The sequence below is a fragment of the Fringilla coelebs genome (genome assembly GCF_963513975.1).
Source record: "Fringilla coelebs genome assembly, chromosome: 11".
Taxonomy (NCBI): Eukaryota; Metazoa; Chordata; class Aves; order Passeriformes; family Fringillidae; genus Fringilla; species Fringilla coelebs.
Genome location: NC_140037.1, coordinates 16,656,906 through 16,671,466, shown reverse-complemented (window position 1 = coordinate 16,671,466; position 14,561 = coordinate 16,656,906). Strand labels below are relative to the sequence as shown.

At 46.3% G+C, this 14,561-nt stretch overlaps 1 protein-coding gene across 1 annotated transcript; it reads left to right on the top strand.

Moving 5' to 3' along the window:
• Nucleotides 1-1,338: 1,338 nt before the first annotated feature.
• Nucleotides 1,339-5,402, top strand: LOC311157789 (protein FAM162A-like; the record flags this gene model as incomplete). Its single annotated transcript, XM_084212741.1, has 4 exons — nucleotides 1,339-1,459; nucleotides 3,259-3,364; nucleotides 4,569-4,677; nucleotides 5,295-5,402. 4 exons carry the CDS (start codon nucleotides 1,339-1,341, stop codon nucleotides 5,400-5,402), a joined length of 444 nt encoding a protein of 147 aa, XP_084068867.1.
• Nucleotides 5,403-14,561: the final 9,159 nt, after the last annotated feature.

Below are 14,561 nucleotides of genomic sequence, written 5' to 3'. Positions count from 1 at the left end.
TCCGGATACATCACGGGGCTTTCATGAAAGAGGAAAAACCACATTTGTCACTGCTGTGATTTTCTTCTTTCCTCAGTATCATTAACTCCATGTTCCCAAAAAATATAAAACATCTCCATAAATGATGGTGTTTTTTCTTGGGGCAGAAGTTGAGGAGCCAGAGCTGCATCTGTTTCCCATCTTTCATCCTTTCAGCCCCTTAAGAATATCCCTGTCCACACCTGCAGTACTCTTCCCTTGCAGTCCCTCCCCTTGCTCTTAGACACATTTTGATTATCTGCAATATCACATTGGGTAGTATTGCTAAGTTGGTCTGCAAATTTTCCTTTTGGCAACTGCTTCTTCACTTTTGAATGGAATTTTTTTCCTTACCTGTAAATCAGCTTTAGGGCCTTGTATGTCTAAGGAGAGTAAATACCCCACAGCTCCAAATGAAACAAGTATTTTGCATTTCCATTTCCTGACCCATCAGGAAGAATTTTGTGCAAAATGCAGGAGAAATGTCAGAGTGATAAAATAGCATTGGTTGTGGCTCTTTCTCTGGTTAGAACAGTTGCTGTTATGGAAAACATTTAGCACTATCCAGACTTTGTGGAGGGCAAATACTTTATAGGTAACGCTACATTTCAATGACAATTTTACTGACTGGCAAATACTACATCAGCTGAGATTTTTGTTATAATTTCTTAGTTTACTGTTTTAAACCTGAAGCATATCTGAAATATTTTTCTTTGCTAGGAAAGTTTGCAATCTGCATGTGAGATGGACTCCCTATATTGCATTTATAGGTAAAGACATCAGTTTTATTTTCCTGTCACCAAACCCCATTTATTCTGATATGTGGTAAACACTGCTCCTTTTCATAAAATCTGTTTAAAGCAACTGATTTGCAAGATTATTTCGTAGCTGAGAACAATTAAGAACTCTAACAGCTTAACCTGCTGTAATAATTAGCACTCACTAAGCCTGTCTTTGGGGAAATACAGCACACTGTCTTATTTTAGTTCTTCCATAGTAAGGACTGAGAAAATAATGTAAATATCCACTGTTCTCCTGAGCAGCTCCTTGGGATGGGGAGCCTGGGGCACAGTCAGGGCTGGGTGTGAGCTGCCCCAGCGGTGATTTCTGCCCTCCCAGCTCCCAGGGTGTGTCATTTTGGTAAGCACAGGAGATAAGTTTAACTCGTCATCATGATGTCAGCAAAACCTGTTGTTTGTTAGGGTGGAAGTGCGTGCCACTCCCCTCTTACAGGAAGGGCTATTTTTACTTTAATAAATCCTAGAAGCAGCCTCCTGAGCTCCTGCCCAGGCTGGTGGGGCAGAGGTGGTCCAGGGCAGGATGCTGGGCAGGCTGCTTGGGCACAGCCCCGGGCTCTGGCAGAGGGTGGCTCGCCCCGCCAGAGCTGCTGGCAGCAAAGCAAAGAACGCCCAGGACACGGCTCTGCAGACGGCTGGTGCAGGTGGGTAGAAAGCCTTTGGTCACTGCTTCCTGCTGCAGCGTGGAGGGAAAAGGGCATTTTCTGGAAAGGTGAGAAAATGAGGCACATTCTCAGCCATGGCTGAGTTACTGCAGTGCTTTGTCTCCTGGGGCAGGGAGCACACCCAGAGCTCTGACCAGCACAGTGCACGGGGCAAAGCTTTTTCTGTTATATAGCTGTTCTCCTGTGGCAGCAGGAAATCTGTCAATTAAAACAAATAAATGTTCCTCCTCTTAGCCAGATGCAGGTCTCCAGAGGAGGATCAGTGCATGTTCCTGAGTGTGCAGGGCTGGTGCAAGTGGAGGACTTACTCCCCTCTGCTTCCTGCTCTGCTCCGTGCCAGGTTACAGCCACGGCTGTGTGTGCTTGTGCCAGGCAGTGCCCTGGATTATGAGAGAGGGAGCACGCATGGGCTGCTCCCAGATGAACCAGCTTCCTGGTAGGACAGTTCCTCTTCTTTGCTTTCTTGGCTGTGCCTTTGCAGACCCTCACCCGAGGAAAAGTTGGGCTGCATGGGCCTGCCTGTGCTCCTGTGGGATGGCTGGGGGTCTCCAGCAGGGGCTTTGCCCTTGTCTTCCTTGGGATGGAGCATCTGCTTTTAGCAAGTGTACTGTTTGCTGCAGATTTGATGCTGGCACTTGCTGATGCAGCTCTCCTGGTCTCACTGCACTTTGTGAGAGAAATAAGGGAAGCAGAAGACTAAATTTATTTGGGCCAAGCTTTATAACTGGGATTTTTTCAGCCACTGGCATACATGAGCAGCTCTGCGACCAAGGCACTTACTATAATTTGACCAGCTAAACAAAGGCAGGAAGAAATTCTCTCCATGCCCTGTTCTGTAGCAGCAGTGATTTCCTTCCAGCTGAGCACCAGCAATCCAGCAGCAGTCAGGGAGTGAGGATGCTGAGACTGGAGACATCTTCATGTCCATCTCTTCCTGCCCGTTCTGGTCACAATTGGACATTTCCCAACCCAAGCCCCACATCTGCAAGCACAGGGCACAGTAGTGTCTCTTCTTGGGTGCCCATCCCTGGATGTAAGTACTGGGTGGGCAGTCTCAGTGCCTTGCAAAGAGCACTTGCACAGGTGTGCCCTGCAAAAGCCAGGGTTTGAGCTGGCCATTGCTCACCGTGTTTTCAGGGTTTCTCTGCCACCGTCCTTGTTGTTGCCTGTTATTGGGCTTGTTTCCATCAAGAGGAGCCAGAGCCCTTTTCTCACTGAGCTCTGGGTGACAGCATGCAAATGGCATCACCGTGGCAGCCTGATGGGGTGTAATGTATCATCATTAGAGTGCAGTAATGTGGTACCCAGCTTGCATGAGAACAACTGCCAGTCTCCCACCAGGCTGCGTTTTAGCAGACATCATCTCTCCATCAGTGATTTCAGGAGAAGCTGTTGAGGAGTTAGCTACCTGTGCTGCTGGCAGTTTGCTTAACTCACTCGTTGGGCCATTTAAAAGCAAGATGCTCACAGGGTGAGATGTCGCTGTGGGCTCGGGGACTTCAGCCCCACATCATTTGCTCTCTTAATCAGGAAGTTTAGAAGAGATTTTTAGGTTAAAACCTACCAAAATTAAAGGGAAGAAAGTCAGATTAAATAAACTGCAAATGTAACAAAGCACCTCACGCCAGCTGCTAAATCTTTTTGATGTTAGAAAGCACATTTAGCTTCCACAGAATAGAAAAGTGTAATTTTAAACTTTCAATCCTTTTCCCTCTGTGCCAACAGCTCTTTTTCCTTCTTGGAGCTTAGCTCATTGCTTTGTACAAAATCTCTTACAGGTAAAGAAGTTTTCAGGAATGAAAGAAAGCCTACAAATTTTGATAAAAAGGTGCTAGTATGGTCAGGACGCTTTAAAAAGGAGGAGGACATCCCCAGGCACATATCGTAAGTGGACCTGTCAGAATGATTCTTTTGGCTGTGAACACACAGACCCCAGTCTGCATTACCCAGAGCTGTGCTCTTGTGGGGGTTAGTGCCTCCCCCATGCTGGTGTCCAAAAATAGCTGTAAATAATCGCAACTCTTGTCACTTTTTGTCATTCCCTGTGAGATAAACTGGATTTGCTTCTTTTAGTTATCACAAATTTCAGACTAGGCTGAAGTCTCTTTTGTAAGACAAGTGGCTTTGAAGCTCTGAAGCCACCATGATAAGATACCATTCAATCTGGGTTTTTACATGCTTTTCTAGGTTTTATTGATTAGTGATTAATAATGCTGCATAAATTTTAATTAGAAGCTGCGGCTACATACAGCTTTGGTGACAGAATTGTGCAGTGAGCTCCTGTATGGGCTGTGGTTTCACCTCCTTGTTGAGATGTTTTTTAAAGGATTGTCACTCAGTTTTGGAGTCCTAATCCTTCTGACTTGTGACATCCTGGGTTCTCCTCCAGCTGTCCTTCCCCTTGCAGGTGTGACCCATGGCTGGATATAATTTCAGGGATGGCTCATTGCCATGCTGCAGTCTCTTGCAAACATGAATTGTTGGTTATATGCCAGGAGTTACTCATGGAAGGTGGTGGAGATTTCCAGTGATGGATGGGGCTATTCAGCTGCTTGGGAAGAAAACTCCTGGATGGTGCAGTTGTGTGCTCTGACCCAGTCAGCCTCCCACTGCAGGCAGATGCTCGTGGGGCTGGTGCCAACTGCCTGGCAGAGGCTGTGCTGTGGTGGGCTTTAAATTCCCTGAGGGTGGCACTGCCTGGCTCTGGTGGCACGGCCCCAGTGTCTCCTGGTGCTGCACAGCACCCATGGCCTGCACTGCAGCACCCAAGGCTTGGCCCTTTGTTATTATAGGGAAAAGATTTTCCCATCCCTGTCATTTTACAGGTGTTCACTCTCTCACAAAACAAAAGAATACAGGAGAGCAAGAGTTTTTAATCCTGCAATTACTGATGGCTTTTGACCTAAATGTTTTCCCCACAGGCTAAGTTTTACAGTCCTCCTTTAAGCAGCTGCAGAAAGAGAAGGCTGAACCCCATTGTACCTTGATAGGAAGTAGCTGCCAGACTCGAGCCTTCATTACCCATCTCCCCACGATCCCATTTCACACAGGCTGCTGCAGAATGGAAAGTCTGCTCTGTCCTCCACAGGTCTGAGGTCCTCGACACTGCAAGGAACATTGCCAGGATAAAGGTTTGCTACATCATGATTGCACTGACTGTGCTGGGCTGTGTGACCATGATCATCGCAGGCAAAGAAGTGAGTTTTATTTCTGGGGGAAATGGTTCACTTAATGTATGGTTCTTTGGAAATAAGCACTGGGTGACAGATAGGTTTGAGAATACCTACACATGAGCAATGTATGCACAAGAGCTGTATCACCCCTTCTCCAGAGGAGAGGCTGGCATTGGAAAGCACAACCTGCTGATGAATGTGTTGCTCCTGACCCACGCTGCCATGCAGTGCAGTGCTCCATGTGACACTGCCTCAACAGGGGGCTGGCCAAAGGGAATGGAATAGCTCAGACAGTGTCGATGGAACCTGGTTCTGCCTGACATCTGTCAGCCATGAGGCTCCTGTGGTCCTGCCTGGATGCCACCATGGTCACCAAGAGCTGTGACTCTTCTCCCTATCCCACCCCACTGCTGTGTCTCCAAGTTGACTTGCAAGTCCCAGCGCACCTGTAAACAATTTGCAGTGTAATTCTCCTGCTAATCAGAGCTGCAAATGCTGAAAATGTGGTGTAACAAGGAAACAGATTAACTTCTATCACTGCAAAATATCAAAAAGGACAGTGTCAAAGGAAGTGGTGCAGATGTGGGGAAACTTAGTGGTGGCAAATGTGCATGCAATGATTTCCACCAAATTGTTTCCAGGCTGCCAAGAAGGATCAGACGCTGCTGAGGGTGAATGCAGAAAAGAAGGCCAAATGGAGGGCTGAGGCGGAGAAAGGTCAGGAGGCAGCTGTTGGGAAGTCACAATGATTTGGAACAGATTTATTTTACCATAAGGAGATAAGTGACTTGCACATGTGGCATATGGACCTGTCTTCGTTTAACTCTTAAGAGCTTTTTCACTGAAACTCTCAGACTCCACTGCTTGAAAACTGCTCCATGCAAACTGGGAGCCTCTGATGGAAACGAACTGCTTTTTGTGGCTTCTGCTCTTTGGCACCAGGCCCAGCTCATATACAAAGATCTCTTTTAAGCTGCAAAGTGTGGAAGGGACAAATGCAGGACTCCCCAGCTCAGGATCAGCTTTTCATGGTGCTGCTGGTGCTCAGGTCTCCTCCAATCCAATCACTGCTCCCAGTGATTGTCATGAAAGTTGTCCTGCACTTGCTTAGCTGTGATTTTAGTCCAGAGTAATTGTTAATACATGGTTTGCTAAAACTGAATTCTTTTTAATCATCATAGTTCATTAACTCATAATAAAACAGCTGTCCAATTACATCTAAAACAAACGCATCTCTTCACAGCTTCATTTAGAGTGTCACCAAAGTCTCCGGGATGATGCTTAACAGATGGGAGAAGTCCTAATGAGATATTGAAAATTACATTTTCACAAAGTGACTGAACTTCAAGAGAGGCCCCAGATCACGCCTGTGGGTGCTGATGCTCTGATCCCCCAAGTGTCACATGTAACCCCTCAAGAGCTGTAATGCTGGCTGGTGGAGCTGGATGTGCTGCATGGAGTCCCCAGGGACACAGCGTGGCAAAACCCAGCCAGTCTGACCCCAGCTGCCACAGGAGATGCTGTAGCCATGCTCAGCCTTGGGGCAATGTCCTCAGCATCACACTGGGGTTGGCCTTTCCAAGGTTTATTACTTGGAGCAGTCACACTTGCACTCCAGGGGAGTTTGGAAGCTCCTGCTCAGGTCTCTGTGAGGTTTATTGTGTCAAAAATCACATCCATTTATTGCTGACGTGTCACTGCACAAACAAGCTGCTGGCAAAGTTGGGCTGAGGCATTGGCAAGTGGGCAGCAGTTGTTGGGCTCTGGGACTCCATCTTCTGTGCCTGTGGTTTTTGGGCAGTTTTTTCCCTCTGGTGCTTCTTAGGAGCCCTCCTCTCCATGCTGCACACCTGCTGAGGATGAGGGGGTGTTACCTCTGTCACATCTCCAGGCTTGCACTCCTTGTTTCTGACTCACAGCCCCATGCAGTACAGTTCACCAAAAGTGATGTCTGGTCCCTGTAGCATTCCTCACAAAGCACATCTCAGGGAAGTGAAATAGTGGTCTAGGACAAGTAGAGAGTGAACAAGTCTCTGCTGAGAAGGCACTTTTGCTTCACAGGTAATATGGGCTCTTTCATTTTATATGACCTGGTTTTCTTGGTTAGTGCAATAAACTGCAAGAATTACCTCAAAGTTAGTGCTCGTTTGGGGATAAACTAGAAGAGCTTGCTCAGTCTCTTAGATATATTTTTTTAAAATTCTTAAATGACTTTCATGTGCCCTTTTTCAGAAGGTGCATGTAACAATTAAAGGAACCATTTTGATACTTGTAAACAAATCCTCATCCATGTTCTGAGCTTCCCTGGCTTAAGCAGGAATGCAGATGACCATAGCAATATCTAAAGAAGAAGAAAATTAATTGTGACTTGTTCCAGTCTCTGCTCTGCACTCTGCTCTGCCTAGGAAAGAAACCTGCTTCAGTTGTGAGCTATTTATTATCAGATCCTCTTAAACAGCCATGGTCTCTGCCTACAGTGTATGAAGCTGCCACATTACACATGGTCATTAAGAAAAAATCAATTCTTCCTCCCTGAGTCACTGGTAAAGCATCTGAGTGACCAGATGACCCAGGTGCTTTTGGGCTCTTATAGAGAGCTATGACTATTATGTAGGGAAAGATCCTTTACCAATGCCTACATGATTATTCATTTTAATACCATAATACTCTCCCAAAAAATCAATTGGAGTGACCTGTGGCTTGCACTTGGTTGGTGGTGGGTGGCTGCTGGTGTAGCAGAGCCTCAGCTGGAGTCTCCCCTGTATGAACTGGACATGCCTCTCCAACAGTAGGATTTATCACTGCTTGTTAAAATCTGTTTCCATCTGTGTCTGCAGAGTCCTTTGACTCTCCTCTTGAAAAGCCTCTAATTAACACAGAGTCCTGAATGTATAAGTGGCTGATCCTCAGCACCTTATGGTTGTTTCTTAATTTCCCCTCCCATCTGAATTGCTTCAGTGTCACACCTGATCCTCCAGGCAGTTATAAAGGGGATGGGAGGTGTTATTGGCTAGGAGCTATTCTTTCCCTTTTTAATAAGGTGCCTTGTGTTTTGCCAGCCTGGCCCTGAGGAGAGGGGCTGGCTCCTTTCTGGGGCAGGGGATACAGCTGAGAATGGGCTGGTTTGCTGTGGTGCTCAGAGAGAGCAAGGGTGAGTACTTTCAACTCTCACCTTGTTTACTACTCTGTGCTGGGAGGAAAGGATCCTTCTTCCCTTGCAGGACTTTTTCCTGTTTTAATGAATTTTTGTATGGCAGTGGTTAACAATGGTTGGTGCCACAGAGATTTGCATTACAGTAACAATTATTGGGGAAGCTCTTCTGTAGTAGCTGGGGTTGCTCTAATTCTGCTTCCATTAAAACCAGTGCTGCAGTTCCTCCTGGCTGTGGATTAAGGTTATCATCCATGACTTTTTGAAGTTTCAGTGATTTCCAGGGACTTAGCTTCCCCAGGGAGTGAGGCTGCTGCAGGGCAGAGCTGGGTACACAGAGCTTTCTTCCTCCAAAGTGGTGAGATCAAGATTTTATGGGAGGCTCTGCATCATGAGCCTCCCAGTATACCAGAGGAAAAAACTCCCAGCCAGGAGATCTCAGTCCCTTCATTTTACCTCTTGTTTTGACTTTCTCAGGGTCAAAAATAAATCGAGTGTCTAGTGACACTGGTATGTTCCTGCACTTGAGAAGGATTTTTTTCAATTTTTCTCTGTGATTCAGAAAGACCTAATTTTAAAGAGTACCCTGTTCTTCCAGCATTTAGTATTCCACCAAGCTGAGAACTGCTGCTTGTTTTAAGTCTAAATGCACACAGCTTCAGCTTCCAGGCATTCAACATTGTCTTCAACATGGAGACTTTCAACCCAACTCTTCCCTGTGTGTTACCAGTCACCCCTCAGCTGTTTGCAGTTGTATGGCTGCTGTTTAAAACACCTGCAGTTTCTAACCATTGGCTGGTGGGTATCACTGGCTTCCTGGCCAGTTAAATGATTGACACTATAGTGAATTTATTTCTGAATCAACTGATTTACTACATTAGGAGCCCCCTCATAAACAATCCAAATGGGTTGCTTTTGTTGGTTTTAGCATAGCACTAATAATCTAGTACTCTCTGCAGAAAGAAGGGATGTAAAATCTTCCCAGATTTTACTGACTGCCCTTTAAAATTAAAAAAGCACAATGGCTATGCATCAGAAACTGGTTCTCCTCTGACTGTGGCCGGGGCATCAGCAGCTGCATGAGCAGCATGGCCAGACATGCCTGCAAATCTGCTTTCATTTCTGGGAACTTTGAACGGCCAGTGATGAGTTCAAAACAGCTTCAAGGCTAAAGGTCTCCTCTGGGTGAGATGCAGTGATGGTTTGGATCTGTAAAGGGACCTGCTCCTTCTTACCACAAAGATCTTTCCAGCTTGGAGCAGCCTCCTGATTTCTCCCTTGCAGCAAGTTAAGTGTTGGCTGCTGCCACCACTGGCACTGGGATCCTCATGACCACCATGATTTCAGAGCTGGCTTAAACACCACTGTCCTGCTTGGATTTGGCATGGAGTCATTCTGGCCTAGCAGGAAAGCAAGGCCAGTGTTCAATAATTGGAATTAATTAATGAATCATTCATTAAGGCATTGAGGTAACATTAAAGCAATTTTCCATGGTTAGGTAGCTTGATGATTGCTAGTGCTGTGTGATGTATTGCAATACCTCTGTGACAGTCATATCATGAGTGAGTAGCTCCTGAAGGGCACTGAAAGGACCTGAGCATTTAATTTCTCTGCTCTGTAAAGGATCCAGACACAACTTCCAGCACTGCATTAGTCAAGCTGGCTCCACACTTCTCTCTGCAGGCAAGAGCTTTTCTACATGGAAACCTAAACCTCACACCTGACTCTTCCTCTGCACCACTGTTCCTCAGTGAAGGACCCAAACCTGAGCTACCTGGGCAGGGACTGCTGTTTGCTGGGTGTGTGACCTCCTCCTCACCACAGGGAGGAAATCAGTCTGGAGCAGGGCTTCCTGGGGAAGAGTTGGACTCATTCCCAGCTTAGGTATGTTCTGCATGAGCAGAGTTATGGGAAACTGCTGGTGAAACTGCACCAGAACGTGGAGGGATTTTCATGCTGGTCTGTTAAACACATCCCACAGATGATGTAAGGTCCTGTGACTTTTTCCAACTGAAATGGGAACCAAAATAGCCGAGTGAATTACAATTACTGCTAATGGTTCATTTTTCTCTGTATGCAGAATGTGTGAATGCAAACACAGCTCACACGGTGTTCTATGAATTGCACCCCCTTGCACTGAACTTCTCATCCCCCAGAAGCAATTTTATCAGTCTAAACATTGTCCTGCAACAAATTTCTACTAGCAGGGCTATCATCTGTATCAAGGACATCCACTAAGGTTGTAAAGACATCATTAAAGCAATGGTGCTGCAGGGGGAAGGGAACAATCTCCAGAATGGTCCCAAGTTTTTTTTAAGAAGCAGAAGAAAACTATGAAAGGCAGGCAGTTAAATATCCCAATATTTCAGGACTCTAAGCCCCAGGAGAAGGCAATTTTACTTGACAAACAAGCATTAATGCAAAGCAAAAATACAGTTATTGTACGTTGTTCTTTCCCACTCATTTCTTTCTTTCTTCTCCTCGGAGCCCTTGTGCAGGTGGCACAGGGGGATGCTGTGGGCTGGGGACTGCTGGGCAGCCACTGCTGTGGTGTGAGCACATACAGATCCAGTGGGATGCTGTGGGAGTGTACTGGAAAGGGTATCGGTAATGAGTGGTGATACTTACTGTAGAAAGTGGCTGCCTGCAGAAATACTCACAAACCTGGAAGTGAGATAAAGGAAACATCCCAAATGTAGCATAGAAAAGGAATGGCTTTGCCTCCTCTTCATTTGTCTCCCTCTTCCCTGTTAAGAATGTTTTCATCAAGAAGGAAATGTGTTTTGAGTTGCTTTTACACACCAGCCATGGATCTGAGATTTGAGGCAGCCTCCCTCACGCACTTACCAATCTTCTCACTCAGGCTGGGCTGGGGTCTGGATCCTCTCCCACAGCAGCTGCTGCAAGCTCAGTGCTTCCCTGCTAATGTGCTCCCTTGCTGCTGGGAATGCAGGCATACTTCTATAAACAGCAATAAAGACATGTACTTAACCAATAAAACTGGCATAGGGGCTCTGACACCCAGACATCAGAGCTGAGATAATGACTCTCCTGGAGTCTAACCTCTGCGTAGGCTGAGCTATTATGATTTCTCACTCCACAGCTATTATCCTCCATTATCCTGCCTCCATCCCACTGCTCTCTGTAGTGTGTGCCGTGTCATACAGCAGCTCCCAGGCTGTGATCAGTGTCCCTGAGTCCCCAGCACCGATCCCCTGCTCATTACAGGGATCATTGGGGTAGTATTGATGCTTGCCAGCTTGTGGTGTTTGCTGAGTGCTGCTGCTCTTCTCTCAGGTGTCAGTGAGCACAGCATGGCTGTGTTTGCAGCCAGGCAAACCCAGATCTGTGGTATTTTCAGGGTCCCCTGTGGCAGGAAGGAAATGATGAATCTGGCTCCATGTTCTTAGAAGGGTAATTTATTATTTTATGGTATTATATTATATTAAAGAATGCTATACTAAAACTATTCTAAATAATTGGGAAAGGTTACTTACAGAAGGCTTAACAAGATACCAGTTAAAAACCCCTGACTCTCTCCAGAGCTCCAGCACACCTGGACTGTGATTGGTCCTTAAGTCAAAACAATTTACTTGAAACAAATCAAACAACCACCTGTTGGTAAACAATCTCCAAACCACATTCCAAAGCAGCAAAACACAGGAGAAGCAAATGAGATAATATTATTTTCCTTTTTCTCTGAGGCCTCTCAGCTTCCCAGGAGAAGAATCCTGGGCAAAGGGACTTTTCCAGAAATTATGACAGTGACACAGATCCCTCAGGGAAGGGCTCAGCACCGTGCGTGCTGTTTGTCACACACGTTGTGTGTCCTAACAACATTCTTGCACGTTTTACCCATGTACTGCATGCTGGCTGGGAAGGTGTGGTGCTGACAGGGAAACCTGTCTGCTTGATGTGCAATGGTGTGTTTAGATCAGCTGTGTGCTGGTTGTCTGGTTCCATAAACCCAGGAGCAGTTCCACAGTGCTGGTCTTACAGAAACATTGGCTGTGTTCTGGAGAGGTGAAGGAGCAGCTAACAGCTTGTGGTCTGAGACCAGGGAGCTGGGAACACAAGTTCATGTAAACTCCCCCTAACAAGTGCAAACCTCTGCAGTTTTGAGCTATGAAGTGTTTGGTGTTTCATTCTAGGCCAAGTGCCATAAGAAGGAGGAGGAGTGTGTGGTATATGGGATGTGGAGAGGGCTGAGGTACTCAATGACTTTTTGCCTCATGAGCAAGTGCTCCAGCCACACTGCCCAAGCTACAGAAGGCAAATGAGGGACTGGGAGAAGGAAGAACTACCTACTGTAGATCAGGTTGAAGAACATCTGAGGAAAGCTAAAGGTGCACAAGTCCATGGGAGATGAAGAGATGCATCCATCCTGAGGGAGCTGGCAGATGGAAGTGGCTAATTTCAGAAGTCACGGCAGTCCTCACTGCAGCAGCCTGGCCTCTGCTTTGGGGTACTGCTCTGAGCTAGTGCCTTGCCACAAAACCAGGACTCAGGTCCCAGGGCTGTGTCTGATCCATTGCTCTGACACATCTCAGTGTCTCTTAGGCAGGTGACATCCCTGAAGAACACCAGCCCTTATTCCAAGTGGGATTTTCTGGTGGACCTGGCTGGGGTGGCCAGCTCAGGGTGAGCTCAGTTCTCTGGTGCACTTGATTTATGCATTTGTCCCCCACATGCCTTGTGAAAGGGGAATGGGGCTCCCAGCTACATTTTAAAATGCAAAACCACATCTTGACATCTGTGGAAAATTAAGTTTCATGCAATAACCACTTTAGAGACTCTGATTTTAAGTGACTGGAGAACAGTTTTTAACCTAGGTGGAATCTAGAGGTAGATTTACATAACAATGGATCTAAAAGCTCCCTACCACCCCCAAAGAGAGCCAAGAAACCTGTTTCTGCTCCATTTTGTGTTTTAAGTGCTTCTAACAATGCAGCAATTCAGTGTTTCAGTACAATTTGCACGTTCCACAATAGTCTGCTCCAGAGAAAACTCCTTCATAGCATTTCTGCATGTCTGAAGTCCTGCTCAGAGGCTTGAATGCATTTTAGTAAAAACTTTCTCCTTTGGCTTTCTACGTTCAGTTGTTTGTTTAAGATTTAAGTAGTTTCAGAATATACTGTTAAATTTTTTTTCCTTCTTGTTGCAGGAACAAAAAGCCATTAAGCCCAGATTCAGCTTCATGTGCATGAGCAAAATAGCTTTTATTAATGCCTTCAGCTGTGATGAGTGAGAACTCCAAGCTGTCAGCCCTAACTCTAGGGAGAGTCCCAATGCTGTGCTCAGATTTTATATTAAAGGATGAGAAACTGCACGTCAACATGTCAGTGAAAAGCCCATGAAAATGAGAATACACAATACATCATTTATTAATATATAAGTAAAAAGGTGAAAGCTGTCAAATAGGGAGGAGAAAGTGGGGCCTGAATTTCTATCCAGTCAGGCTTTACAGTCCCTGTTTGACCATATTTTTTCCATCTTTCACATTTCTAAGTAGGAAGCTCAGCATTCAGCCAAATGGATGTTTATTTACCTTTGAGCACCAGCAGATACTGCTTCTTCCTTGTCAATCCTGAGATTTTACTCTGCAGCAGGGCAGAGGCTGAATCTGGCCCAGGTTTGATCAGGGACTCAGGCTGACAGCACGCTCACACCTTGCAGAAGCTGCTGTATCCTCTGCCAGAAACCAGCACTGGGTTTTGAGAGTGCCTCTCTGGTTGCCATGGTTTCCAGGATGCGCAGGTCTCGCTGTGCTGTGATGCTCCCCAGCCCTGCCACGGGGCTGATTTGTTCTCCAGGCCAGCCTTGTCACCTGGGCCACCTCCAGCTGCAGGGAGCTGGGTGCCCTGGCTCAGACACCACAGGACTCCCTTGGCCAAAGGGATTTTTCCAAGATCACACCCACCCCGTGTGGCTGCACCACGTGGGCACAGACCAGGTCATTTACGCCTCCAGAGAAATGGGATAATTTGATTTAAGGAGCCTTGCTGTGCCAACATTCTGCCCACAAGTTTCAGCAGGATGTGTAAAACCTACCCTCAGAGCTCAAAGATTTTTCCCACTGCTGTGGGTTTAGTGTTATCATCTTTTTTTTCAGCCTGTTTAGCAACGAGGCCGTCAATCAATACCTCTTGTCTCCAACAGAGGAGTTGGACATTGGTTTATTTTGCACCTGCAGGTGAAATTTTGTATCTTTTAGAGACAGATCATCTGTTACACACCCAAGGAGCGGGCAGGTATTGTTAGAATACTCTCACCTGTCCATGAGGATGGTGAGAAGCAGCAGTGAGCCTAGGTGGGTATCAGGGGAGGCTGCCAGTCAGGAAATGCCCTCAGAACCCCTCCTGCCTTTGCTGACGGCCAGCACTGTGCTGATTAATCACTTTTAAAGTTCAGTAAATCCATAATCTTGTTGGGAAATGTTGAGAAAGCAAATTTGCTCTGAGCAGAAGGCAGGCTCTGAGGGTAGGACTTGTTCCCATTCTAAATAGGTGTTTGCTGATGCAAAACTGAGTTTGTGTCAGATCCACTAAGCACCTCCATTTTTCCTTTCCTCAGTCTTCTCCCTTTTGATGGAAAACTTTTCAGTTTCTCACTGCTCTTCCTGTTCAGTGAGAGTTTTGAAATGAGGGATGGTTTCTTCCTCCTCTTTCCAGTAGGAACATGCATGAGGTGAAGACAGAAGAAGATCTCAGGAGGACAGGCAGGCTCTGCACCTTCTCACCTGCCTGCTCTGCCTAAT